Source organism: Terrapene carolina, unplaced genomic scaffold (genome assembly GCF_002925995.2).
Source record: "Terrapene carolina triunguis isolate 2854851 unplaced genomic scaffold, T_m_triunguis-2.0 Scaffold198, whole genome shotgun sequence".
Lineage (NCBI taxonomy): Eukaryota > Metazoa > Chordata > Testudines > Emydidae > Terrapene > Terrapene triunguis.
Window position 1 is genome coordinate 5263516 of NW_020664549.1, and position 26201 is coordinate 5289716.

Here is a 26201-nt window from a genome sequence, read left to right on the forward strand (position 1 = left end):
TTCTCACTGAAGTCAAAAGGAGGTGCAAGGGGCTCAGCACAGCTCAGCTCCACTGTTTGTGGCTGCATCGGGGATCTCCCCCCGTTCCCTTTCCCTTCATTGGGTTTCACTCTTTGGAAACCTACTCAGAAAAGCCGATTTACAGTGTCAGGGCCCAGAACCCCTTTCCCGCTGGATGACACAGCCCCAAAACCTGCTATTTGTTTATCTCCCAGATGCATTAAGGAGCAGAGCACTGGGCCCTGTGGGTACTGGCTCTGAGCTCTTCTGAAGACCCGACCCCACAGGGCGTAGGACAAAAGGTGAACACCTGGCTTTCATGCGACCCTCAGGACAGCCAGCAGTGCACATCTCAGGACTTGCCCACATGACATCACACCTCCATCTCGCTAGCATGGGGACATCTCACACCTGGGGCACTGTCCAAGTGAAGCCGCACTGGCGTTGTATCCACCAGGAGATGTCAATAGTGCACATTGCTATCAGTGGGACATGCAGAGCCTGGGATAGAACCCAGGAATCCTGAGTCCCAGCCCTCTGCTCATTCCTAGACAACACTCCCTGCCAAAGCCTGGAATAGACCCTAGAACACATGGGTCCCTGCTGCCTACTCTCACCACTTCCTCCCCGAGCCAGGAATAGACACCAGGTGTCCTGACATCCAGTCCAACACCCTAACCAGTGCCTCTTACATTGCAACTCTCACCAGATGAAGGTGCTGTGCAATACTCCTGCTATATTTAGAACAAGCCCAAACACACAATCCCTGGAGGAGAGCACTTCTGGTGTTTGAGATGATCCTTGCAAATCACCTTGATACACTCAGAATGCACAGACGCAGACGATGCATGCATCCTGTACAGACCCAGAGAGCTGAAAGCACATTCTGTGGTGCAGGCAAAAATGAGCCGATGAAAAACAACTCAGTAGCTGTTCCAGAGAGTGGACCCCGCGAGCCAGGTGGGGTTAGCTCAGTTTCATCTCATCTCATTTCACACTTGGTGTCTTTTACATGCCCCTGCTGCCTTTGCAGAGACGTCAAAGTCCTGGGCCTCCCCCGGTTCCTTCCTCCTAGGAGGGGAAAGAGATTTCAGAGTCACCAGCTGCAGCCAGGCTGAGGGGGGGGGGTGGCATCACCCTTCCGGATGCAGACAGAGCAAAATAAAGATTATTTCGGTAAACTGGGTGCAAAAAAACAAACATGTTTTTCAATACAGACAATTGTCCGGTCACGGTTATAGGAACAAAAACTGTAGGCCATTCTCACAAGATGGGGGACTCTCTCCTGGGAAGCGGTGACTCTGAAAAAGACTTGGGGGTTATGGTGCATAATCAGCTGAACACGAGCAACCCGTGTGATGCTGTGTCCAAACAGGTTAATGTGACCCTGGGAATCATGAACAGGGGCATCTTCAGAGAAGTACAGAGGTTATTTTACCTCTGCATTTGGCACTGGTGTGACCACTGCTGGGATAGCGACAGTTCAAGAAGGATGTTGAAAAACTGGAGATGGCTCAGAGAAGAGCCACAAGATTGATCAAAGTATTAGCAAACCTGCCTTATGGTGCTAGACTCAAGGAGCGCGATCTGTTTATTTTAACAAAGAGGTTAAGGGTGACTTCATCGCATTCTCAGAGTACCTATGTGGGGAACAAATATTTGATAATGGGCTCTTCAGATCTAGCAGAGAAAGATCTAAGCTGATCTAACCGCTGGAAACTGAAGCGAGACAAATTCAGCCTGGAGATAAGGTGCACATTTTTAACAGGGAGGGTAATTAACCATTGGAGCAACGTACCAATGGTTGTGGTGGATCCATCATCACTGGAGATTTTAAAATCAAGATTGGATGTTTTTCTAAAAGATCTACACTACCTATGCTATGCAGAAGGTCAAACCAGGTGATCACAGTGGTCCAGTCTGGCCTATCATCCAGGAATTTACTGAACCAGACCCTTTGGATAGGAGGCAGAACGGAGGTTGGGAGCGGGCCAAGCAGGGGCAATGCAGGTTGTTCTGTAGTGCCCCCTGCAGCTTGCTCAGCCAAAGCGCAAATAAGTTCAAAAAGGGACAGGGCAACTGTCCTGAGATAGGATGGGAATGGAAGGAATAAGTGGTATTACGGGGAGTCTCCGAGAGGCCTATAAAGACACTCCCACCCCATCAAAATAAAGAAAAGCTACTGGTAACTCAGGGTTCTTCAGTAATTATTACTACTCTAGGTATTATGGTAGCTCCTGCATGCCTCCACTGAGATCTGGGCCCCCTGTGCTGAGCATTGTACAGACCCTGCATCAAAAGCCTGACAACGCAAGCAGCCAAGACACAGGTTGGAAGAAAAGGCACATTGTTACCTGCACTTTACAGACAGGGAACTGAGGCAGAGAGACATTAAGGGGCAGATTTTCTAAAGCCTCCGACTCTCCTGAAAAATCCAGCCCCAAGGTCATCCAAGAAGTCTGCGGCCGAGCCAGGATTGGAACACAGATCTCCTGAGTCCCCGTCCTGTGCCTTAGCCTTGAGACCATCCTTCTTCTCGTAAGCATGTTCCATCCCCTCGTGTGAGCTGTTCACTGTGCACCCGTATCATCCCGGGGTACGACGGGGTGATATACAACCAAACCGGAAACCCCTCTCAACTGTGAATCTGTGTAAGTTGATCTGATCACATGGATGGAGAGGGGCAAAATACCAGTGAGATTTCCTGGGTTTCCACTTCAAAACAGGAGCCTCTTCAAGGGAAATGGGCTCAGTAAAAAACTGTCAGGATTTCAGTGAGATGAAGATCCATTTGCACCTTGAAACAGGCAGAAATTCTAACCTTGGTGCACTTTGGTGCAACACCAGCCACCTTGCCAAACCCCCCCAAAAAGCAACGTCCCTGGATCATAAAACGGCTGTGGGTGAAACCATGAATTTTCCAAAATTTCTCACACTCCCACATATCAACATTTTCAGCATCACCCAGCACAGACTGGTAGAGACAGACCCGCGTCCCTGCCCTGCTGGGTTCCCATGCGGCATGGCACTCCAAGGGTTAAGATGGTTTCTCTTTGGGACTTATAGGTGAGCTAGCATATGTCCTGAAATCTCTCCTTGTCTCAGTCTGAGAGCCCAGCTGTTATCTGTCTTCCCCCAGCACCAGGCAAGCAGTAAATCTCTTCAATCCTTCAGTAAACATGTCACCTCCTTGAGCCTCCAACCCTCACCTCAACGGCAGGGCTGTCACCAAGACAGATTCCCTATTTGCCTTGTTTACTGCTTTCATCCCTAGCTGGCCAAAATGCAGGTGGTCAGGTAAGAAGGGGAGGTCAGGGTGGTGGCTGAGTGCCAGGGTCCTTTGTGGTCAGGGACAGGTAGGGACCCAGGTTGGGACGCACGTCACTGGTTGGAACAGCCCAGCTCCAAAAGACGACGGGGCCCAATTCTCCCCTTGCGCCTGTGTCACTTTCACGCTGGAGTCACTCCTGCTTTACGCCAGCACAAGGGAGAGGAGAAGCCATGCAAACGCACACCTTGCCTTCTAGAGTTGCAAGGAGCTCCCTTGGCTTCCATTCTGCTGGGGCTTCCTGGGCCCTTCGAGAGTCCCGTCCTCACAGCACAGAGGGGACAGCAGGCTTATACCGAACAAGCACCAGATGCATTTGGACTCCCCTGTAACGCTTATGGGCCTGCAGTCCATACCAGGGTAGCACACAATCAGATACCGATATCTAGACTAGGCTTCAGACTACCCATGGGCAGGGGCCATGTCTGCCTCTATTCTGTACTGCGCTGACACATCCCCCCTGCCAGCCAGGGAAGACACATTATCCTGACTCTGTCTGCAGCAGAGGAAACTGAAGCATGGAAAGTAACATTTTCTAAAGTGCCTAAGTGACTTAGGAACATCAATCTCATTGCATGCTGGGCTCCAAGCAATCAGGCACTAGCCTGGTACTGAACGGTCCCAAGTTCAGCTCCCTTCTCTGCCACAGACTCCTTCCAAGCGTGACCTTGGCCCAATCACTTAGCCTCTCTGTGCCTCAGTTTCCCATCTGTGCCCTGGGGATAGCAGCTCTGCCCTGCCTCACAGGGGTGTCGGGAGGATAAACACATTAAAAACTGTGAAATGCTCAGATATGAAGATGACAGAGTCAGATAAGTATCTTAGAAATCTACCCCTCCTTTAACCCCCAACAGCCAAACATGATCAATTGGGCAGGGGGCACTTGAGTCCTCCTTCCCAAACCCATGGGCTGTAGGCTAGGGCCAGACTGCCAAGAGGGTGCGTTGCCTCTAGCCAGCAAGCAGGGGAAGTGGCGAAGCCCAGGCGGGGAAGACATTCCTCTCTCTGTGACTTTCCTGAGACATGCCCACGCACAAACATGGATGCAAAATGATGGATTCCCTGGTGCTCGCCACCTTTTGCCTCCAGCACCAATTAAAATATTTCACTCCATAAAACTACTTAGCCTCACAGGGAAATGCAGTGAAAAGTTGTTGTTAGAGGGGAAAAAAAGAAACCCCGGAGACACTGGCTGCCATGTAAATGATACCGAGTCCTGGAGCCAGAGGCACAGAAAGTGACTGGAGCCCTTTATCTCAAGGCTGTCACACCGGCTCATGTTCCTTGCCAGACACCCCATTGCAGCCGCGGTTCAGAGCGCTTGCCACAGGGCAGGGAGCTAGACTGGGTGTGCTACCCGAATGCCAGAATCCGCAGCAAGCAAAGCGGGCCCCGGCATGGGGCCAGATCCTCAGCGGGTGTGAATCAGTGCAGTTCCCTCACCACGGCCGTTTTACACCAGCCGTGGATCTGGCCCGAGAGGAAGCATTAATGCAAACCCACTGCAGGGCGATCTTAGGGCTCGAGAGCGAGGGCAGGCGTGTGGCTGGAAGCCAGTTTGGAGGTACATTGGAGAGAGGGAGAGATCATTGCTTGGGGCCACAGAGCGTAGGCGAATGAGGTGGCTGTGATTCTCAGGGGCCCCCAGGGCTCCTTCACACACCCGCTGGCAGCGTGAAGGGCACTTGGGGGGAGCGTAAATGTAATTTATGCCAGTTTTAAGGCCCCTTTGTGCTGCCGGAGCGGCATAAAGGGGCCTGGGCTGGGTGTCAATGGGAATCAGACCCATGCAGCACTGTGAGTGTGTGAGCGAGAGGGATGGGGAAAGGCAGGGCCAGCAGACGTACAGCGAGTGGGCTCATACTCGGCTGTTGTGAAGGGATGAACCCTGTGGTGCTGCACCGGTTGACACCAGCAGAGAAGGCGGCCAGCCAGCTCTCAGGAGAGGTGAGGGCTGATGAAGTGCCCTTACCCCAGCCTTACAGAGGACACTTGCTCACCTGCTGCAGCCATATGCCTCAGCCCAGACCCATCTCTAGGCAGGAGTACAGGCTCCGTGCTCCATTCAGCCCTTGTTCTCTCTACCGAGGCGGCTGTCGAGCTAGACAGACAGTGCCAGTTGCGAGGGCGACTTTTAGCTCTGGCCCTGCGGCGATGGGCACGTCATAAATGCACGTACTCAAATAAATCACGGTACTGCCCTTTGTCCAGCAGCATCTGTGCGGAGAGCTCCCAGCTCGTTCCACCAAACAGCTCGCGGAAGCATCACTAAACCAAATTCCAGCGCAGGGGGTGAAATGTCCCCTTTGCAACATGCTTACAGATTAACATGCTGCCAGACTGTGAATGGTCGACGCGGCGCTATCGCTCAAGGCACGACCGCATTGGGCGAGTCATACAGGAAATTAGCTGCTTACACCAAAGGACTTACAGGCAAGCACAGCCATTCACAGGTGGAAGCAGGGGTCACCCAGTCACCCATTGCAGCTTGGGCTCTCAAGCCTAGGGGCTTGGGTGGGTTTCAGAGCCCGAGCGGCAACATCCATACCGCTAACGTTAGCACCAGCCCCATTGCCACAACTTTGTCTACCTCGCTGTCAAGATGCAGTGTAGACATCCCCTAGCTGAGTCTGGGGTTGAACTTGAGATGCTAACCCAAGTTAAATGCCGAGTTGCTGCGGCTTCACTGCTGTTTTAACTGCAGTGTTAGCCAACGTGGGTTAAGAACGTGCCTTTTGTTTGCAGGGCGGACACACACTGAATCGTGGTGGGTCTGTGCTCTCAGAAAACAGTGCCAAGCACTTCATTGGCTCTAGGTGGAGGAGGAGGCAGAGGGGACACGGGTGATGAGAAAAACAGAGATGGAGTGAAAAAGGCGGCACGTGCATTTCAGTGGGTGTGAGCAAATGAGCACACATGCAAACATCTGTGTGGGGGTGTTAAAGCATGGCTGGGTGTGCACTTGCATAGGAGTGTGATTTGTGCAGGGGTTACAGCGGATCTGTGTGTTGCACATGGATGTTACAGGATACCTGTGTGCATGGAGGAGACCATGAGTGCCATGTGTAGGTGCATATGAGCATGAGACTATGCTCACAGTCATGCCCAGTGCACTGTCAAATTCATAGAATGTCAGGGTTGGAAGGGACCTCAAGAGATCATCTAGTCTGACCCCCTGCTCAAAGCAGGGCCAATCCCCAGACAGATTTTTACCCCAGTTCCCTAAATGGCCCCCTTAAGGATTGAACTCACAACCCTGGGTTTAGCAGGCCAATGCTCAAACCACTGAGCTATCCCTCCCCCCCAAATTGACAGTTTCTGAAAGAGCCCCAAGTCTGTCTGATCTGGGTTGCTCGCCTGGGCAGTTTTCGATGCATGGCCTAGTTGAAAGACATGATGCAACTCACGCCGTGGCATTCCCAGCCGCGGATAAAGCATTAAACACTGAACAGGAGCAGAGGGGGCTTAGAGAGATTCCTGGCTGTCAGCTCCCGTTTCAGAGGAGAATCAAAGGCAGCTCCAAACCAATGAGGAGCAGAACTGGGCAGATCTGAGAGGCTGGAAGAGGAAACCAAAAGGAAACATTTTTAAAGCCGCTCCAAGTAGTATGAATGTCTTGAATATTTTCTCTCATCATCTAGCGGGCTGGAGGGACATTTCCACGGCCCTGCCTCCCTACCCAGCGCAACTCTCTAACTTGTCTGAATGCATTTTTTAATAAACCATTTTCAGCGAGTTTTCTCAAGGGAATAAAAAAGAAGACGCTGACAACTCGGCGAGGAACCGTGCAGATGAATCTGGTGGTGTAACAGAAACTTACGAGCAGACAAGAGGAAGAATTAGTACAAAGGGAAATTAATGCCTAAGGGAAGGGCTGTTTGGAGGGAAGGAGACCCTGAGGAGAGAGCAGAAAGGCCCCCCAGGGAGGAGAGGGGATCTGGAAAAGGAGCTCTAGGGAGGTGGTTAGGTAAGTGCAATCGATGCTATTTTACTGCTCATGGGAGATGAGGGATTGCACAGCTTCCCCACCCAGCAGACATGTCCCAGTCCTGCCCAGCCACAAGCCCTGCTACTTCTGTCCTGCCAACATACCTCAGTTCTGACCACCAGCCCTCCCTGCTATTCCAGCCTCACACCTTCCACCCTCCTCTGCCAATGCACATGGGTTACAACCCATATAATATATGCCTGCTTCTCCAGTCCTTAGCTCCCAGGCAGTCCTCCCCATGTACCCTAATCCTGACCGGCAGTACCCCCTCGCTAGTCACATCCTTGGTTCCTGCCCAGCTCTGCTAGTGCACCCTAATCTTGATCTACAACACCCCTGCTATTCCAGCCCTGGGCTCCCCACACAGCTCTGCCAATGCACCTCAGTCCCCACCTATAGCACCCCCGGATATTGCAATACTAAACCCCCCCACCACACACACACACACACCCCTCTGCCACATTACCTCTTTCCAGCCCTATCCTTCTGATCGTCTCTGTAGGGTAGAGATTGTGAGAGGCGGAGTCCAACAGCATTGGTAAGGGTGCAGTTCATGATATGCACAAATGCCCACAGAGATGTATGGGTCATAGGATGGCAATCTAGGCCCTGTTGCAGGAGCCCCATTTGACCCCAAAGCTGAGAGGTCTGTCCGTGTGTCATCTCCCCTTACCCAGCAGAGTGACCCATGAACACCAATGACAAACCCCACCGGGCTTCTTCCTGCTGCTACCGTTATCTTAGCAGGCTGCTCCCATCTATTTTCACAGGGAGTCCCTCACCTTCCCTCCCTCCTGGGACACCAGAGTTCCCCTTGTAACAGCGTCACAAAGGGCCTCTTCTCCCACTCCTTCCGGCGCTGGCCCAATGGGGCCCCGCTCCAAACCCCTCCCGTCCCCGCCCCGCCTCTTACTCGTGCATTTCTTGATGTTGCTGCCTTTCTTCAGCGCGTGCCGACTCAGCTTGCAGTGGAAGTTGTCCTCCCAGAACTCAGCAAACCAGATGTTCCGCCGGTTATTGTCCAGCGTCCGGCTGGAGAAGTATCGGTCGAAACCTGCCAAGGAAACAGTAGAGGGAAGCGTGAAATCCCAGAGTCAGCCGGAACAGGCGCAGCTGGGTCTGAAACAAGCTGGAGAGGGAAGAGGCAAGTGGGTGAAGGGACCATTCCAGGGAACCACAAAGATCCAGTGGGCAACTGTCCTGGGCAGAAAGTGCCAGAGCAGCTAGGGAGAGGCGTCATCACGGGCTGCAATGGGAGATGAAAGCCCTCAGCAGCACCTCCCGTCTCTGCATTCTGCAAGCCTGGACCCAAGGGCTGCATGCACTGGGGTGATATTTAGGCCATTTGGTCAACTTGTAGCTTAGAATGAGGGAAGAGACCTGGGACCAGCTGAGACGGGCTCTGGGAGGGGAGGATTCTGGGCTAATTGATGTGAAATGGTGGCGCCACCATGTTTTATACCAGCCAAGGATGTGTCCCTCTTGAGTATTATCACTGGGAGAAGACCTGAACTAGTCTGGAAGGGACCTCAGGAGGTCATCTAGCCTAGCCCATCCCCCTGAGCTGAGGCTGGGCCAAGTAAACCTAAACCACCCCTGACAGGTGTTTGTCCAACCTGTTCTTAAAACCCCCCAATGACGGGGATTCCACAACCTCCCTAAGTCACCTGTTCCAGTGTTGAACTATCCTTAGACTTCAAAAGGTTTTCCCAATATCTACCCTAAATCTCCCTTGCTGCAAACTGAGCCCATTGCTTCTTCTCCATGTCCGCCCAGGATAGGACAACAGTTGCTCACCTTCCTCTTTACAACGACCTTTTACATAGATGACCTGTTATCAGGCCCCTCCTCATCTTTCTCTTCTCTAGACTAAACTTGCCCCCGTCTTTCCTCCTACGTCATGTTTTCTAAACCTCTTATTTTTGTTGCTCTCCTCTGGACTCTCTCCAATTTGACCACAGCTTCTTCAAGTGTAGTGCCCAAAACTGGACACTGTACTCTTGCTGAGACCTCACCAGTGCCAAGTAGAGCAAAATGATTCCCTCGCATGTCTTACCTATGCCACTCTTGTTAACAGACCCAGAATGACATTTGCTGCAGCATCACACGGCTGACTCAGTGATTTAGCTATTCACTACAGCCCACAGATGCTTTTCTGCAGTACTGCTGCCAAGCCATTTATTCCCCCTTTTGTATTTGGGGATTTGATTTTTTCCCCTTCTTAATTGTAGTACTTTGCACTTGTCTGTATTGAATTTCATCTCGTTGATTTCAGACCCATCCTCCAATTTACCAAGATCATTCTGAAGTCTAATCCCTGTCCTCTACAGTGCTTGCAACCCCTCCCAGTTTGTGTCATCCGCAAATTTAATAAGCGGACTCTCCATTCCATCATCCAAGTTGTTAAGGAAACTGAATAGTATTTGACCCAAGACAGACCCCTGTGGGACCGCACTAGATAGATCCTCCCAGTTTGACAGCGAACCATTGATAACTACTCTTTGAATATGGTCTTTCAATCAGTTGTGCACCCACCAGATGGTAATTTCGTCTAGATCATATTTCCCTCCTTTGCTTATAAATGCAACAACATAAATAACCCACAACACTTCATACATCCCCGTGGGCAAGATAAGGTATTGCAAGCATCTTGACACGAAGCCTTCCAAAAAAAACCAAAAAAACCCAGGAGTGTACTGGCTCAGTGCATGCAATTGTGTCTCCTTGAACAGCTGCAATAACTCTGCAGCTTATTCTCTCACAATTAAGTTTTATTTCCCCCCACACTCCAACCCCAAACCTGGCCCCTTTATGCAACTGCAGCTCTTGGAATGGATTCTGGGTACAACCACCTGGGAGAAAAATCTGAACTAGACCCTCTGCCCTCTCCTGGAATGGGCTTTGAGAATAGCATCTACCAAGGCCCCATCTGCCAATAAGTGCCATTGGTCTTTATGCATAGGGTCAGATCCTGATGTCCCCTTATGCAGGCCCTGAGAGAACTGTTGAGGTCCCACTGCTTATGGGGGCAGCATTCCAGAAGCCTGCAAAGGGAATGCAACCTCCTACCATGCCCCACAGAACCCATGGCGGGAGGGCTACCTCCGCTGCAGATCCCGAGGGGACGTGGGAGGCAGGAGAGAAGTAAGGGAGGACCTGGGGCAGAAGTCAACACCTCCATGGAACAGCTAGAGGGCTGCTCTACTGTTTAGGAGGGAGGGTTTCTTCTCCCCTCCCTCCCAGCCCCATAACCTGGTGGCTTAGGCTGTGCATTGAGTAGACAATTTCTCCAAATGCACGGGATGCAGGGGACAGAGTGTAGGTAAACTCTAAGTCGGCTTTTGTTACAGTCCCTTGCAAGAGGCAAGAGCCAAGATAAAGGAAGGTTGAGAGGAAGCCCGGAAGAGGCTGGGAACAGCGGGTAATGAGGCAAGGCTGTGGCAGAACAAAATTCAGTGCAACGAGGTACAAGGCACGGCATGCTGGAAGGAACAATGTGAACTGCCGCTACACAGTGATGGGGTCTGAATTACCTGTAACCTCTCAGAGAAAAAAATCCAGGTGCCATTGTGGACACCAGTCAGTGGAGGGGCCTGCTCTCTGCTTTGAAAAGCCAGCAAGAAGCATTCAAGGCACCGCGAACAACACGGGAAAGATGAGGGCATTATAGAAACTGACAGCAACATTCTCCCGCTAAATGCCATGGGGCAACTCCCCCCATGGGTGCAAACTGGCACAGCTCTCGCCGTCAGCCGAGCCACGCCGATTTACACCGGCCGAGGATCCGTTTGGTCACTTATTTAGTTGTGCTGACTTTCTCTCAAAAGAGAGGGCAAGGATGATTAAAGGCATCCGAGTGGGAGAGCGCAAAGGGCATCTGAAGCAGGAAAGAGGGAAAATATGACAACAAGCACAATGGAGGGGCTGAAAATAACGCGGAGCACAGAGAAGGCTAATCAGGCTGATTTTCCCAAGAGCCCCGTGACAGATGTTTCAAGTGCTGGGCATCGGCAGCAGGGGCAGATGTTGAACAGAGCTCAGCACACACTCTGCCCTTTGGAAAAGCTGGCCCGGATGGTGGGTTCTGCACATGTTGAAGTTTGCTGGCCCTGCTGTGCAGCGTTTTGCATGCCCAGATCTCACAAAGGCAGAGCAGTGTCAGTATTGCCATTTTACAGACGGGGTAAATGAGGCACCACAGCGAGTCGGCAGCAGCAATAGAACCCAGGTCTTCCAATTCCCGGCCCTCAACCTTACCCACCACCCCGGCGGCCTCCCATTTGTCACAACGGAGAACGTCTCCGCAGCTGCTGGGAGGGCACTTCCCGGTGTAGACAGACACACACTAGCTCTGCTCGCGCCAGCGAGCTGCAAATAGCGATGTGGCCACGGCAGCGCAGGCGGTGGCTCAAGCTAGCCACCCGAGCACAAGCCCAGTGATACGAGACGGGTCCTGGCTCTCTGCCTCCCTTTTGTGTTTCACCTTCCTTTGAAACACCAGGTCTGGGGAAAGGCGCTGTCTTTTCACCACCATGCCCATGTGACTCCCCCGATGTCAATGGGAGTCGTTTCATTCGTGCAGCAAGATAGGACCTGATCCTTGGACCACACGTCAAAAAGCAGGTCTCTGGGGTAGCATCTGCGCCCATGTTCCGATTCAAAGATGCAACAAAGCATACACAGGTATGGACACTGAGGGGCCCCCACCTCCCGCAGCGCCCTTGGCCCTTTCACCCCATTGCTCTGCAGCTTCTGCCGCAAAGGGCAGAGAGCATCAGTGTCCTGCCCCCAAGTCTCAGGGAGCAGCTGTCAGAAGCTTTCAGCAGATCAATGCGCTTGGCGGTTCGGTCTCTAGACGCGTTAGTGATTGACGGCAGGGAGCGTAATGTGCCCTGACAAGCTCTGCGTTTCGCAGTCATTGTGCTGAGCAGGGAACAAACAAGGGAAAGGAAATTGGGGTCTTTACTGTAATGGGGAGCCGCTGCCCATGGGAGAGGCAAAGCGGCCCATGGGGGGTACAACGCAGGACCTAGTGACCACATGGCTTCATGTAATATCGATCCCCTGGGTTAGGGGTACTCAACAGATCCCAAGCTCAGATCCAGACCCAGGGTTTCCCAAAGTTCAGGGGAGCGTTGGGAGCCAGGGCTTTGGTTCGGATCATTATAAAGGTGGAGCCAGCCACAAGGTACCCAGCCTGATCTGGCTGGGACTGGGAGCGTCGGGATCTTTGGTTCAAAAGCTGAAGAGCCACAGAATAATTATGCTTTAAAACAGTTACTCTGTGATGGCAGCAGGATACGCACTGGGCAAGTCAGGGGCTCTTCACACTCACACACACCCCGGCTGCTGCATCTTCCACCCCGCCCATCTCTGTCCCTCTTGTGGCTGCTCCGGGAAGGGGAAATCCCAGCCATTCCACCCTGACCCCACACAGCAGACGCAGGGAGTGTGGCTCCCAGCAATTCCCTCCCACAGTGCTAACAAGTTTGCACAACATCCTCTGCGCTCCCCAACAACCAGTGCTCTGCTCAAGTCTTGAGCATAACGAGCGGAGCATGGCTCAGCTCCCGGAGCCCTGAGCATGGCACGGCAGGCTCCAGCCACGCGTGACTGACATCAAGTATCACTGATGGATCAGCTGAGTAGGATATCCCCCTTCACTTCATGCTCTAAGTTACTCGGTAATGTTGCAGAGTGCTGTTAAACAGTGGCCCACTTCCACCGCAGAGGTGGCTGCATTTCAGTGGTGGGCGGTCACTCCGGTGAGATTATGTTGTCCTTCCACAGCTCCTTCTATCCACGTATTTCACAGCACTTTCCAAACATGCCTTAACCAGTCCTCCGACCCACCCGAAGAGGCAGGCATGAACATCTCTGTTTTACTGAGGGGCAAGGAACTGAAGGAAAGGGAAGTGAACTGATTTACCCAAGGTCATACAGCCAGTCAGTGGGAGAGCCACGAATAGAACCCAGGAGGCCCTCTGTGCTCTACCCACTGGACCATACTGCCATTCTAGAGGCCAGATCCATAGTGCTTCTGGCAATGGGACCATGCTGATCCACCCCAGCTGAGGATCTGGCCCACAATCTGCAAAGCTCATAGGGGCCTTTTGGCCACCGGGGTTCTTGTTGCTATCACAGTGCTGTGTGATGGTGCCCAGACTAACGCAGGAGCTTCTCATTGCCATTCTCCCCAGGTGGCCGTACCTACCCCCACGATGGCAGAGGATGTACAGACCCCGGGAAAGCTGCTGGCTTTGCAATCAGTGCCTTGGCAGGGTCCTGGTCTATGTTACCACCTCTGACAGCAGCTGAGTGAACACCTCGGCAAAGGAATTGGGACTGCACCAGGAAGGGGGAAAAAGGGCTTCAGCACGGAGCAGGGCAGAGCCAGAGTGGAGCCGTATCCCCCATCTCTAGGGAGCTAACAAGAGGGGGTGACCCCTTTAAGGCTGAGCTGGTTGGGCATGGAAGATGGGGGTGCTTCAAGCTTCCCAAGCACGGATGCTTTCCTGGATGGGGAGCCTGGCGTTAGGGTAACGGACCTGCTAATTGTGCAGCTCTCACCCTGTGCGGAGATGCACTCAGCGAATGTTCAGCGGCCACCCACCCAGAGCAAAGGAATGATGATACTTTATTGAATAATTCACTGCAATAGCCCTGATAATGCCTTCATTTGCCAGCCTTTCATCCACTTCGCTTGGGATCCATCACTCACCGTAAAGCTTCAGAATAATTACTGCGCTCTTTGAGAGGAATTCTCTAAGCCGAGCACGTGTGAGAGGGAGGCGGGGACTCTCTGCATTCTGGAGACGCACAGAAATCCATTTCCAGCTCTTCCTCCTCCCCTAGGAACTATGCCTAGCACCCCTGCCAGCCGGGCACGGAAATCCAGTTCTGGGGTTCTTCCTCTCGCTGCCCAGGGCTACACCTAGATCTCTTTCCAAGTGGGCACTAGCCTTATTCTCCTCGCTATTCAAAGGTCATTGCATGATCAAGGGAGTCTTCTGTCTTTGGGCACTCCTGCAGATGCACCAAGGTTTGTGCGTCCATGTGGAATGGATTCTGGACTTGCCTCTGCTTGGTGCAATTGCAAAGGGGAAAGGAGAGATGCAATGGTATAACCAGGTGCGTCGCAAGGCAAAAGGCAGAGGCGACAGGCAGCTGGACGGAGGGAATGCGGTGGCACAGCACAGTAGAGTGGACAGGGAAGGTAGTGGATGACCCTATGTCAGAGAAGCAGTAGGGCTCAAAATGGAAAAAAAAAATAAGTGATGGTACTCATTCAAGTCCCGCCCACTCTCTTAGCTCCGCCCACAAGCCTACCCCAGTTCCAGCCCCAGGGGAGCTGTAGACTCCGGCCCCACGTACCTTTGACAGACACACGCTTGGGCAGGATGGTGACAGATCCCTCGGCCACCTCCTCTAGGTGGAGCACAGGGGAGATTTTGGAGCCCCAGCTGTCTGAGCCCATCCAGATGAAGTGCCCGGTCTGGTTGGCCCTCTTTGCTGCCTCCAGCACCCTCCTGTGCAGAGAAAAGGTTGTGAGCTTGTAGTCTTTGCGCCCAGGTCAGTGTGGGAGAGAGAAAGCAGGGGCAGGATGGAGAGCCCAAATCACTCTAAGGAATGTTTTCTAAGCCTATAATCATTCTCGTGGCTCTTCTCTGAACTCTCTCCAATTTATCCACACCCTTCTTGAATTGTGGGCACCAGAACCAGTCATAGTGTTCCAGCAGCGGTTGCACCAAATATAGAAGTAAAATAACCTCTATTTCTATCTGAGATTCCCCTGTTTATGCATCCCGGGATCGCATTCGCTCTCTTGGCCACAGCGTCACACTGGGAGCTCATGTTCAGCTGCATATCCACCGCAACCCCCAAATCTTTGCAGCGTCACCGCGTCCCAGGATAGAGTTCCCCCCTCCTGTAAGTATGGTCGACATGCTTTGTTCCTAGATGGATACATTTATAGTTAGCTGTATTAAAACACACATTGTCTGCTTGCCCCAAGAGGCCCAGATCGCTCTGAATCAATGACCTGTCCTCTTTATGAGGAAGCAAAAAAGACCCTGTCAATACAGCTGTTGATTAAAAAGTGATTAAGGGAACACAGGTACTTGGCAAAATAAACATCCCTGTATAAATCAGCAGGTTGGGAAGATGTGCATCCCAGGGCCCTGAGGCCGTTACTTCTGGAAAGTCCCAGGAAATGCAGGAAGCAGCGGAGATGGGGGGTTGTATGTCAGGAATCAGGGCCTGCAGCAGAGATAGTCTCCAGACAGCCTCATTAATACAGCTGGCCTGCAGCAGGCTGCCTGACTAGCCAAAAACCTGACTGTCTGCAGAGGCCAGCAAGCTGGCTTATAAGCCAGCAGCAGCAGCAGCTCGCTGGCTTCTCAACACTCATGCTGCTTACCACTGCGCCTGGTCCCGTGTTACCTGGTTCCTGCTGCTCCTGCCTTGCATCCAGCCTTGCCTCTGTCCTATCCCTGCCTTGAATCCCTCATTGCCTGCTACCCTGCTCGCTCCAGTTCCTGTCCTCCAGTCTGACCCTTGGCTCTGGCTCCTGACTACGGCCTCTGGCTCGACCCCCTGGCTCTGGTACCCAGTTTCTACCTCTAGGTTTTCCCAGTGGCTTTGGCTCCTGACAACTGACTACAGCTCTGACCTGGCCACGAGGCCGGCTGCCCACTCCAGCCACAAGGCTAGACCGCCCTCATCCTGGTCGGCTGACATTGCGGTACCAGTCTTTGAAGGGAAAAAACAGACATCCTGGCAATTATTGTGGTGTGAGTCTAACTTCATCTCCTAGGAAAATGATGGGACAAATATTTATTTAAAAATGTAAGCAGCAAGAGGAGGTGAGAGCCGTGATCAATAGGTTAAGAAAATTCTGCTCTCACTCTGCACCCCCATCTAAGAGCAGAATTTGATGCTATGGGCCAGATCCTGAGCTGCTGTCAATCAGAGCAGTCCCATTGACATCACCGGAGCTGTGCCAAGGATTTGTCTAGGCACAAGCATGCACTGATTTGTTAAGCCGGTGCAGACCTCTGGGTGGACAGTCTAATTTTGTGTTAGGAGTGACTGATTTTAGTTTAGCTGAAACCTGTTCCTAATCAGTTTAACATCACTCCTTCAGTGACACGGGCGAACTGTGCCTTATGCTACATCATAACAAACCTGTTTAAACCAAAATTAGTGTCCACACAGCCAACTTGAGACCAGTTCAAACCTCTAGTCAAACCAGTGCAGCGCTGCAGGAAGGCACACCCAGATTTACACCAACAGAGGGTCTGACTTTCTGCCTTTCATACCAGACAAGCTGGATGCACCTGTGTCAATGGCATAACAAGAAAAGTGAATAGAGGGCGTACAGCAGATGCGATGCAGCTGGGCTGGAGTAAAGTGTTTGATTCAGATGCGTCGCCTCGATTCTTTTAAATGGGCTCTGTTCTTCCACCCTCTTCCTTGCTGTCTCCATCCCCTCTCCTATCACACACACTTTCTGCCATTTACCCCTCCCTATCTCCAGCCCTTTCCTGCCTGCCATCGCAGCTGCTGGGCTCAAGTGCTGCCCAGTGAAAGAGAGGTGAAAACTCCACTCCCTGTTCTGACTAGACCCAGTCCTGCCCTGCCGTGTGCTGTCCCTTTGCACAGGTACAACGGGAGCAATGTCATGCTACCCAGTTAGAACGGTCCCCACCCTGCCCAGGATGGAAAGGACTGTGCCAGCAGCAGGCCAGGGGAGAATGACACCCCTGGTATTTACGCAGGGAAGCGCTGCAGGCAAGAGAGTTATTAAATATTGCAGAGCGTTAGGCAATCAGTAGAAAATTCACTGAATAATTTACCCTGCCCTGTACTTCCATTGGTGTCTGCCCTGTGATTCTAACCCAGCCTGCAGCGCAGGCATGTTCATGGCCCGGTGGGCAGGAAGGCAGGAGGGATGGGACGAGAGTGAAAGAAAGGAAGAGGGAGGGTGGATAGAGCAAGTGAGGGGCAAGAAAAGGGGAGAGCCAGGAGGAGGAGGAGGGAGAGGGAGAAAGGAGGAGAGACGATGCTGAGCGAGAAAGTGGGGAGGATGCCAGAGGGAGACGGCCCTGACCCACAGAGCATGGGGCTGAGGTTCATGCCCATCTCTAGTGAAGAGAGATGGCAGGAGGCCATAGCAATGGGTAAAGCGAACAGGTGAACTGGGACACTGAGGTGCATGTTGCAGCCAGCGACAGTGACCTGCATCGTTCTGTGCCTCTCCCCCCTCAGCTGGAGCAGTGGCGTGAAATGTACAAAGGCCCCAGCTGAGCAACAGAGCATGCAGCCAGCCAAGTCCCCAACTCCACCACACGGCTGCAGCTTCCCGAGGGAGCTGTGCAGAGAGACTGGCTCTCCAGCTCCATTTGCATACTTGCTGACAGGTAATTGAATTCCCCCTTTAATTACTGAACATTAGGGAAAATCAGGTTACACAGCAGCAGGCTGGAAAGGCTCCAGCGGCTGAGGAGGGGGTTTCATGAGTGCAGCGAGGCAACTCGGAGCAGCCTCATGAGCCGCTGGAGTGAGACAAATGTTCCTACTGGTGCCAGCGCAACCACTGAACTGGGCACTGCCGGGTGATCGAGTGCCACTCAGACAGACAGCCACTGCCAAACTGCTGGCGATCCTTGCCACACCCAGCACCACCCCTCTCTCCCCAGCCTCGATCCTCAACTAGTGCAAACTGGCATCTTTCCACTGAAATCAACCTACGCCAGCTAAGGATCTGATCCGCTGATCAACAGAGCTGTGCCGACTTACACCCGCTGGGGGTATTTCTTTGAAATGTTCTGCACCATGATTTTTATTGCATGGCCCTCAGGTACATTGTAAGCTGTTTGGGGCAGGGCCTGCATTCCTCCGTGTGTTGGTACAGCCCCTGAATCTCTGGCCTGGTCTCACTGATTTCAGCCTCCCAGGCCCTGAAACGTGACCTCCTTATTCTCTCCAACTCCCTTCAGGGCTTGATCCTGAGAGGTGCTAAACACCTGCGATGTCAGGAGCACTCTGCACCGCTCAGCATCCAGCCGTCTGTCTATCTAAGCTCTCATACCAGGGCCCATCAACCTCAGCAGCACCTCTGTCCTCTCCTATCCCCCTGGCTTGTCTCATCGTCTGTCTCCTCCATTTTTCCCCGTCACCCTTCCCCCATCAGCCTCTATTTGCAGCATTGCACAGGTAACTAGGGGGAGACCTAATCCAGAGCTCACTGAGGAAACTGACTTCACCGCCTTTTGGAGTGAGCCCTAGGTGCACAGTTGGGAAGAGAATTTACGCATCCCCCACCCCCAGTTGTTTCTCATTAAGCATAAAGGCAGATTTATGACTCACACATCCTATGTCAGGGATTTAATTACTTGCTACCCGAGTCCAGATGGCATTATTATATTTTTTTTAAAAGCCACACTCCACCGAGCCGCAGGGATGCCGAACATCTGTGACATGGCACTGGCCAATCAACACTCCCGGCTCCGTTGCCACTTCCCTAGCTCCCAGAGCCGGCTCCCCCCAGCCCGGTGACAAGCACGAGGATCGCCCAAGCCAGATGGGAGGGTCAGCAAGCGGCACGATCCCAGCCCGACCACGGGACTCAGACCAAGTGGCTTTAGGAGGGATTTGGGAGCAGCTGACACACACTGGTCTGGCTGTGGATTTACTTCTGTTGGTTCTTTCCAGTTGGGGTATAGGACCAGCTCCTAAGCGGGTGTAAATTGGTGTTGTTCTGTTAAAACCAATGAATGGAGCTATGCCAAATGACACCTGGCCCTTAAATAGTTTCCACCACGGTTTTTATTCCAGGTCACGAAATTAAACTTTAAGCTCTTCGGTGCAGGGACCGTATTTTCCTGTGCCTAGCACCTCCCACAACGGGGCTCCACTCCCGATTGAGGTCTTGGCAGGCGACCACAATCGTAATGAAAGATGATTCATTTAGTCTCTCTTTGAATTAGCCCAGTACCTATGAGCCCTAGTGAAGAACCAAGACTGCCTTGTGCTAGGCACTGCCCAGCTTTGTGACAGGCGCATTACAAAAGGGTTAAACACCCATGCCTGGGCCAATGCCTCAGCTGGTGTACGTGGGCGCAGCTCCATTAATGTCAATGGAGCTACGCTGATTTACATCAGCAGGGCAGGTGGCCCATAAAGAATAAGCGAGCTGGTGCTGCCTGCATCTCTACTGAACGGTAGGCAAGGGGCCAGTCCCCGATCTCATTTACACTGCTGTAAATCTGGAGCAATCCCATTGATGTCAGTATCAGAGGGGTAGCCATGTTAGTCTGGATCTGTACAAAGCAACAAAGAGTCCTGTGGCACCTTATAGACTAACGGACGTATTGGAGCATAAGCTTTCGTGGGTGAATACCCACGAAAGCTTATGCCCCAATACGTCCGTTAGTCTATAAGGTGCCACAGAGACTCTTTGTCGCTTTTTACTGATATCAGTGTCATTTCTCTGGTGTAACAGAGCTGAACCTGGCCAGCAGCGGGCATCAGGCTGCTGCCGCACAGAAAAAAACCCCATATTTTCCAGGTGTGTGTCAATGAGTGCTAATGGGATGTAATTCCCCCGTTTACACCCCCCCCTCGCCTGGGTAAATGTTTACAAACCCCTGTTTAATGGTGCTTGCCATTTACACAGCAAGGTAAATCCAGGATTCCTCAGCGCATAAGCGAGCGAGCATAAATGTCAGGTTTTCAGACATTTCTATTAAGGAGGGAAAAGAAACTTTGTTCGTTTGCATATCTGATGTAAACTGCTTTAAAATCTCGGTTTACCCACATTTACATAATGTTTGCTGATTAATAAATTAGACACTTACAAAAATCAGGTGTAAATCAATGTGAATCATTAGGCTCCGTAAACAATGTAAGCCACACTATGTCACCTTGATTTGTCTGCTGCCTGTAATCCTGCAGCTCCCCACTGCACTGCAGGGATGGAGTATCTTCTTAAGGGACTCAAGTGGGGCTCCCAGAAACTGAGGACCCCAAAACTAGTAGCCCCTTCTGGAAACATGGGTCTAAATGACTTGCCCGAGGTCACACAAAATCAGTGGCAAAGTCAGGAATAGAATCCTAGAGCCCCAAATCCAGCTTGCTTCTCTAACCATTAGCCCCCACTCTCCTCATTATAATTATGTACCCTGTGCACCAAACAACACCAGCGCTGTGATGTGGTCCATAAAACAGGCTACCGGGTCCAAGGAATGCTAAGGATCTGTAGGAGACACTGTGGGGGTGGACAGCGTTGGGAGGTACCAACACACAGAAAACCTTGTGTTCCCCCTCCTCGCTTCCTCCGATTTGCCCCCCAACCCTCCATAGGCCAGCCCATTCTCCCCTCACCTGATATCATCCTCGTTGGCAAAGATGATGACGGCCCGAGCGTGGGAGGTCTCCAGGAGACGGCGAATGATCTTATCGAACTCTCCCGCCTTGGGCTCCCGAGGGATCTTGACCGACTGGGCCACGCACACTCCCCCTGTGGGCGGACAAGACACAGCACGTTTAGAGAGGCCTTCGAACCAGCTGGCCCTACTCAAGCTCCCTTTGGGGGATACCTAACTGCTGCGGGGGGGAAAGAAGGGTTCACTCTTGTGTCCCACATGCTTGAGATCTACATGTCTCTGGAAGCAGCTCGACCCCGGAAGTGAGCAAACCTCTGCGCCCCCTGCTGCTGATGGCAACACACGCGGCCGGTACAAAGTGTGGAATGCCGGTTATTTATAACCAAGGAAACCAGCAAAAGACCAGCGTGAGGCCATTTAACATGGGCAGGGACAGCAAACGCCAACATGCTCTGTATTACAGCAGCACGTAGAGGCTTCAGGTCAGGATCAGGGCCCCATTTTGCTGTGCGTTGCATAAACACATAATGAGAGACTGGCCCGGCCTGTAGGAATCTAGGCCTACATGGGACCTACACAAATTATGGTTGTAAGGTAAGTTTGGATGGTAGCATGAGAAACAGGCTCCCAGCGTGAGACCAAAGAGAATAAAATCCTGAGAAAGAAGAATTGTTGAGTTAACTTTGTAGTGACCCGGGGAATACCAGTGTTATCGTCTTTCAGGCTGGGGCAGAAGTAACAGAAACAAAGAGCGTGGTTAACTGGGAACCTGCTCCCTAAAACTCCCTCATCTAGCTTTGGCTAAGGGCCAATAACCAGCAGTAACATCACTTGTTTATTATAGCGTACACAAAGCAAGGTTCTTTAGGGGCTCTTTATCAGAGATTTGCCTCACCTTTTGGAGTCACACCATGATGCAAGGTGTCTCCTGGGCCTGACCCCATTGTAATTATGTTGGCCAACGCTTATAGGAGTATTGTTGCTCGGGCATAGAATAGAAGGCTGTATATGCTTGTATTGATATTTTGGATGTAACCAGCACCAAGTGGCCTTTGAGGCTAATAAAGGAATGCGTGTGTGGAAACGGAGTCACAGTAAAGCTTCATAAACTCCTTAGGATAATTATTTCCAACACTGCCCCAAAAAGCTCACCGCCTAAGTAGACCAGGCAGATGGCAATGGGAGAAGGGCAGTACGGCCACCCCCGTGTTGTGGACTGGGAACTGAAGACGTTAATGGCTATTAGCCACGATGGGTAAGGAATGGTGTCCCTAGACTCTGTTTGTCAGAGGGTGGAGATGGATGGCAGGAGAGAGATCACTTGATGATTACCTGTTAGGTTCACTCCCTCTGGGGCACCGGGCATTGGCCACTGTCGGTAGACAGGATACTGGGCTGGATGGACCTTTGGTCTGACCCAGTACGACCGTTCTTATGTTCTTATGACGTGGAGAGATGAAGTGACTTGTCCCAGCAAGTCAGTGACAGCACCAAGAACTGAGCTCAGATCTCCTCTTCTCCTCTGTCTCTGTTTGGTCTATAGACCGTAAGCTCACTGGGGGAGGGGCCATCCTTTACTCTGTGGGTGTGTGCACACAGCACCTCGCACAACCGGGCCATGATCTCACATGGGACCTCTGGATGTTACTGGGATGAACAACAACAATCACAGTGCCATTGTGAGCATTTGAGCCCTTACTCAGCCAGAAGTACCAGTGACTGCCACGGGGCTCTTTTTCTCCTTCTCTCCCCTCCTTCTGCACCAAGGGCTGACACCTGTTGACACCAATGGGCTTCGGAGCGGGCCCCTAGTGCTCCGAATATATTTGCTCAGTGCGTTCTTGCTGCCTACGGTGCATGCCCGGGAAGAGATAAAAATCTTCCCATTATTTCCACTGCCGCAGATTGTTTTTTCACACATCACTTTGATTTGTAACATCATCCCTTTGTCGTGTTGCTCCCTCTGATCAGCCGTCTCGAAAACTAATCTCTACCATCCACCTACTCCTTTTATTATATGTCATTTCAAGCCATAACCGCACTCTCCCCTCCTAATCTCAATTCTTCGGCGGTTCCCCTGTCTCTGGCGTCTCCTCCAAGCCTTCCTTTGCATTCACTCTTTCCATAATCTCAGATCACCCTCCTCGCTTTGCCACTCTTCATTCCTGCTTCTCAAACAGCTTTCAGCTGAGCTCATCATTTCGGATTCTCCTTTTTTGAGTCCCGGCCCAGCTTCTTGCAACTGTGTGTGTAAACGCTGGCTTATCGCCTTCTGGATTTCAGACCTATTGCCCGAGGCTTGGCCCCTTAGGGCTCGAGCTCCCTGCCCTCCCAGAAATAGGCATCACCAGTTTAGTCCCTATTCTGGTTAGTGATGGACCACAGATGTACTGTTCTAGTTACAGAATGGCCCTGGAATACTATGGCAATGGGGCCATTAGAAATACATATAATGTACGTACAATTATGATCTATTTGTATTACGGTAGCACCTAGCTGCCCCAGTCATCGATCAGGACCCCACTGTGCTAGGTGCTGTACAAACACAGAAGGAAAAGCTTACAAGCTAAATAACAGGGTCAAATTAAGCTGAGGTGCCACCCCGTTGAATTTCATGGGAGATGGGCTTGGTTCATAATCTGCAGTTATGTCAGGTAGGCTAATAATGGCTTTCCATCCTCATGCTCCAGGCCCCTGTTTGGGTCAGGAAGAAATTCAATGAAAGAGCTCAGCACCCGTTTAATGCACCAAAATAAGTGGTGGCAGATTTCCAGCAGGGCTCCGCTCATGGGCTGCTTTGAAAAAGATGGCCCTGATTGTGGGTGCAGAAAAGCAAGCCCTTAGGAACACTGGGTGAAATTCACCCCAGCATGAGGCCCATGTACCAAGTCCTAGGAGTTTAAATGGTGCAAGGCCTCAGGCTGGCACCTCCATCCAGGGGTGCATTTCACACCTTGCAAGGGTTTCACGTATTCCCTTGAAACATCTGGCCACATTCGCTGTAATAGGCAGGTGACAGGACCAGATGGTTCTCTGACCTATTCTGCAATAGCAGTTCTTCCACTCCTCCCTGGACGAGAGTGACCTCTTGATCACAGAGATGGGAGCTCTGTAACCTACTCACCAAGCCAACTGCTGAGCATTTGAAATAGCAGCTAATTAAAACTTTAAAAAAAGAGAGAGAGAATGAGAAGAAAATTGGATGAGTAACCACGCTTCTGTCTGCTGGGCTTTAACCCTGAACGCCTGCCAGCCCTGGCCCCGCCAAAAGCCAACGGCTCCTCGCTGCAACTTTTTGGCAGGCACCAGTAAAAAAAAAAAAGAATGGAAAAGAGATGGGAGAGAAAATTAAACATTCCAGGACCTTCCAGATATAATTGATGGTCTCAATTTGCATAGTAAATGACACGGCTGATGCCTGCCTGCCGCTAAAGGATCCCCGCTTAAGCAAAGGTCAGAGTAATTAGCACACAACTGCCATTGCAGAGAGATTTCCCAGAACTCCTGCCATCCAGAGAGGACAACCCCCGCCTCCAGATGAGAATCTGGCAGCCGTGCAGCTGGGGAATGACAGCAAAGGAACAGCAGAAGGCACTGGGATGCAAAGGAATTCTTAAACCGGAGCATTCATCCAGCTGGCTGGGGAGCTCCCAGGGCCAGATCCTCAGCAGGCAGAAGTCAGCGCAGCTCCACGGATGAGCACCAGCGGAGCAGCTTGCCCCTTGGCTCAAACCTGCAGCCTTAAGCATGAGATTGGGTTATAAGTGTTATTTTAAGAGCCTAGGAGCTCCAAGTAGGGACCAGGGTGAGTGGGGGGTCTTAGGGACCATGGCTATTCTGTCAGTATCAGAGAGAATAATAAAACTCAGCTCTTATCTAGCACTTTTCATCAGTAAATCTCATAGCTCATTTCAAAGGAGGCCAGCCTCATGATCCCTGTTTTACAGATGGGGAAACTGAGGCACGGAGCAGGGAAGTGACTCGCCCAAAGTTGCCCAGCAGGCCAAGCCAGGAATGGAACCCAGGTCTCCTGAGACCCAGTCCAGTGCTCTGTCAACTAGGCACACTACCTCCTATGCCACTATACACTCCTATAGCACCTTTCATCCGAGAATCCCAAAGCGCTTTACAGTCGGGTGACATTCACGCCAGGGCAGCTGGCTTATGCACCACTTTGGTCCCACTGGAGGGATTAAGTGGCCTTTAAGCAGTGCTGACACCTTGTGCTGGTCCTCTGCAGAGGGGCAGATTCCACATTAACCCCACTCCCACAAGGTAGGCAAGGCTTATGATCTCCATTTTACTGATGGGGAAACGGAGTCACAGGAAGGAGATGTGAACAGCCCCATGGTCCCACACTGAACCATGGGCAAGGCAGGAATAAGCCCAGGCCTTGCATTGGACTGGAGATCCCTCCAAAGACAGAGCAAGGGAAGGCAGGGGACACAGAGAGGAAAGGCAGATGACTCCAGAGCTGTTTTATTAAACTTACCAGATGGAGTTTTCCCCCCTGGGGACAGAAGTGGCTCTGACCTCATGGACAGCACAAGGAGAACAATCAGACCAGTCAATATCGTCACATGGATCCAACATGCCATCACCCGTAACATGCCCTGTTGTGCTAGGCGCTGTACAGGAGTGGTAGGAGACTCCTCCACTCCTCTTCACCAGCTCTTCCCTCTCCTCCCTCCCTTTTCTCCATCTGGTGCCACCTTGGGCTGATCCAGATCCAATGATCTGCCATAGGGAGCCTTTCCATTGCCTCCTATGGGTGCTGTATCACACCCTTTGGCTAGCCCATGGAGATGGGGTCACCTCACCGCTCCTTAATTCTGCCTCTTCTATCCTTGGTGTGTGTGTGTCTCTCTCTCTGTATCTCTTTCCCCCGCTCCCTTCTCACCCCACCCCTGGCTAAGCATCCCCCTATTCAGAGATAAAGCCCTTTGCAATGTGCTCATTTGCTTGCTGGCTGTAATTGCCAGAGCAAAGGAGAGAAATGGCATCTCCCTGACAAGAGAAGCCCCTGGAGGTGAAAGGTTAATGGAGAGCAGCTCATGAATAACCATGAGCACAAAGCCATGCACAGGCCTTTCATAAGGTTCAACAGGCAACACCCCATAGGCACTGAATGCAGCTATCTTTCCTGTGGTGGATTCATGGCTGCCCCCACCTTATGCCACGGAGCTAGCTCAGGTATTCCTAAGGTGCCTCTCCCTTGGGTTTCTAAGCACCACGTCCTGCTACTGAAACCACATCCTGGCTCTTCCTAGCACAGCGCAAGATCCACCCCTAGGTCTTCACACTGTGTGCAGCACTGCAAACGCCCCCAGGGTCCAGCCCATACGTAGTACCCCAAAGGGCGAGCATGCTGGAGACGGGAGGGTGACAGATGTCAGTGTGGAAGCAGCAGCTGGAGGAACGGCTCCATAAAGATCATGCAGCCTCATCTCCACCGGGTTACACCCTGAGCCTTGGAAAGAGCATGACAGAGAGACAG

General features: G+C 51.9%; 1 protein-coding gene across 1 annotated transcript in view; it reads right to left on the minus strand.

The window, feature by feature from the left end:
• The window catches only part of LOC113407098 (metabotropic glutamate receptor 4), a 167946-nt gene that overhangs the window by 45432 nt on the left and 96313 nt on the right, over positions 1 to 26201 (minus strand). Inside the window, exons 3-5 of the mRNA XM_026655143.1 lie at positions 20703 to 20838; positions 14691 to 14845; positions 8230 to 8370 (exon numbers count right to left, since the gene is read on the minus strand). Of these exons, the coding sequence (XP_026510928.1) occupies positions 8230 to 8370; positions 14691 to 14845; positions 20703 to 20838 (432 nt within the window). The remainder of the gene's footprint in view (positions 1 to 8229; positions 8371 to 14690; positions 14846 to 20702; positions 20839 to 26201) is intronic.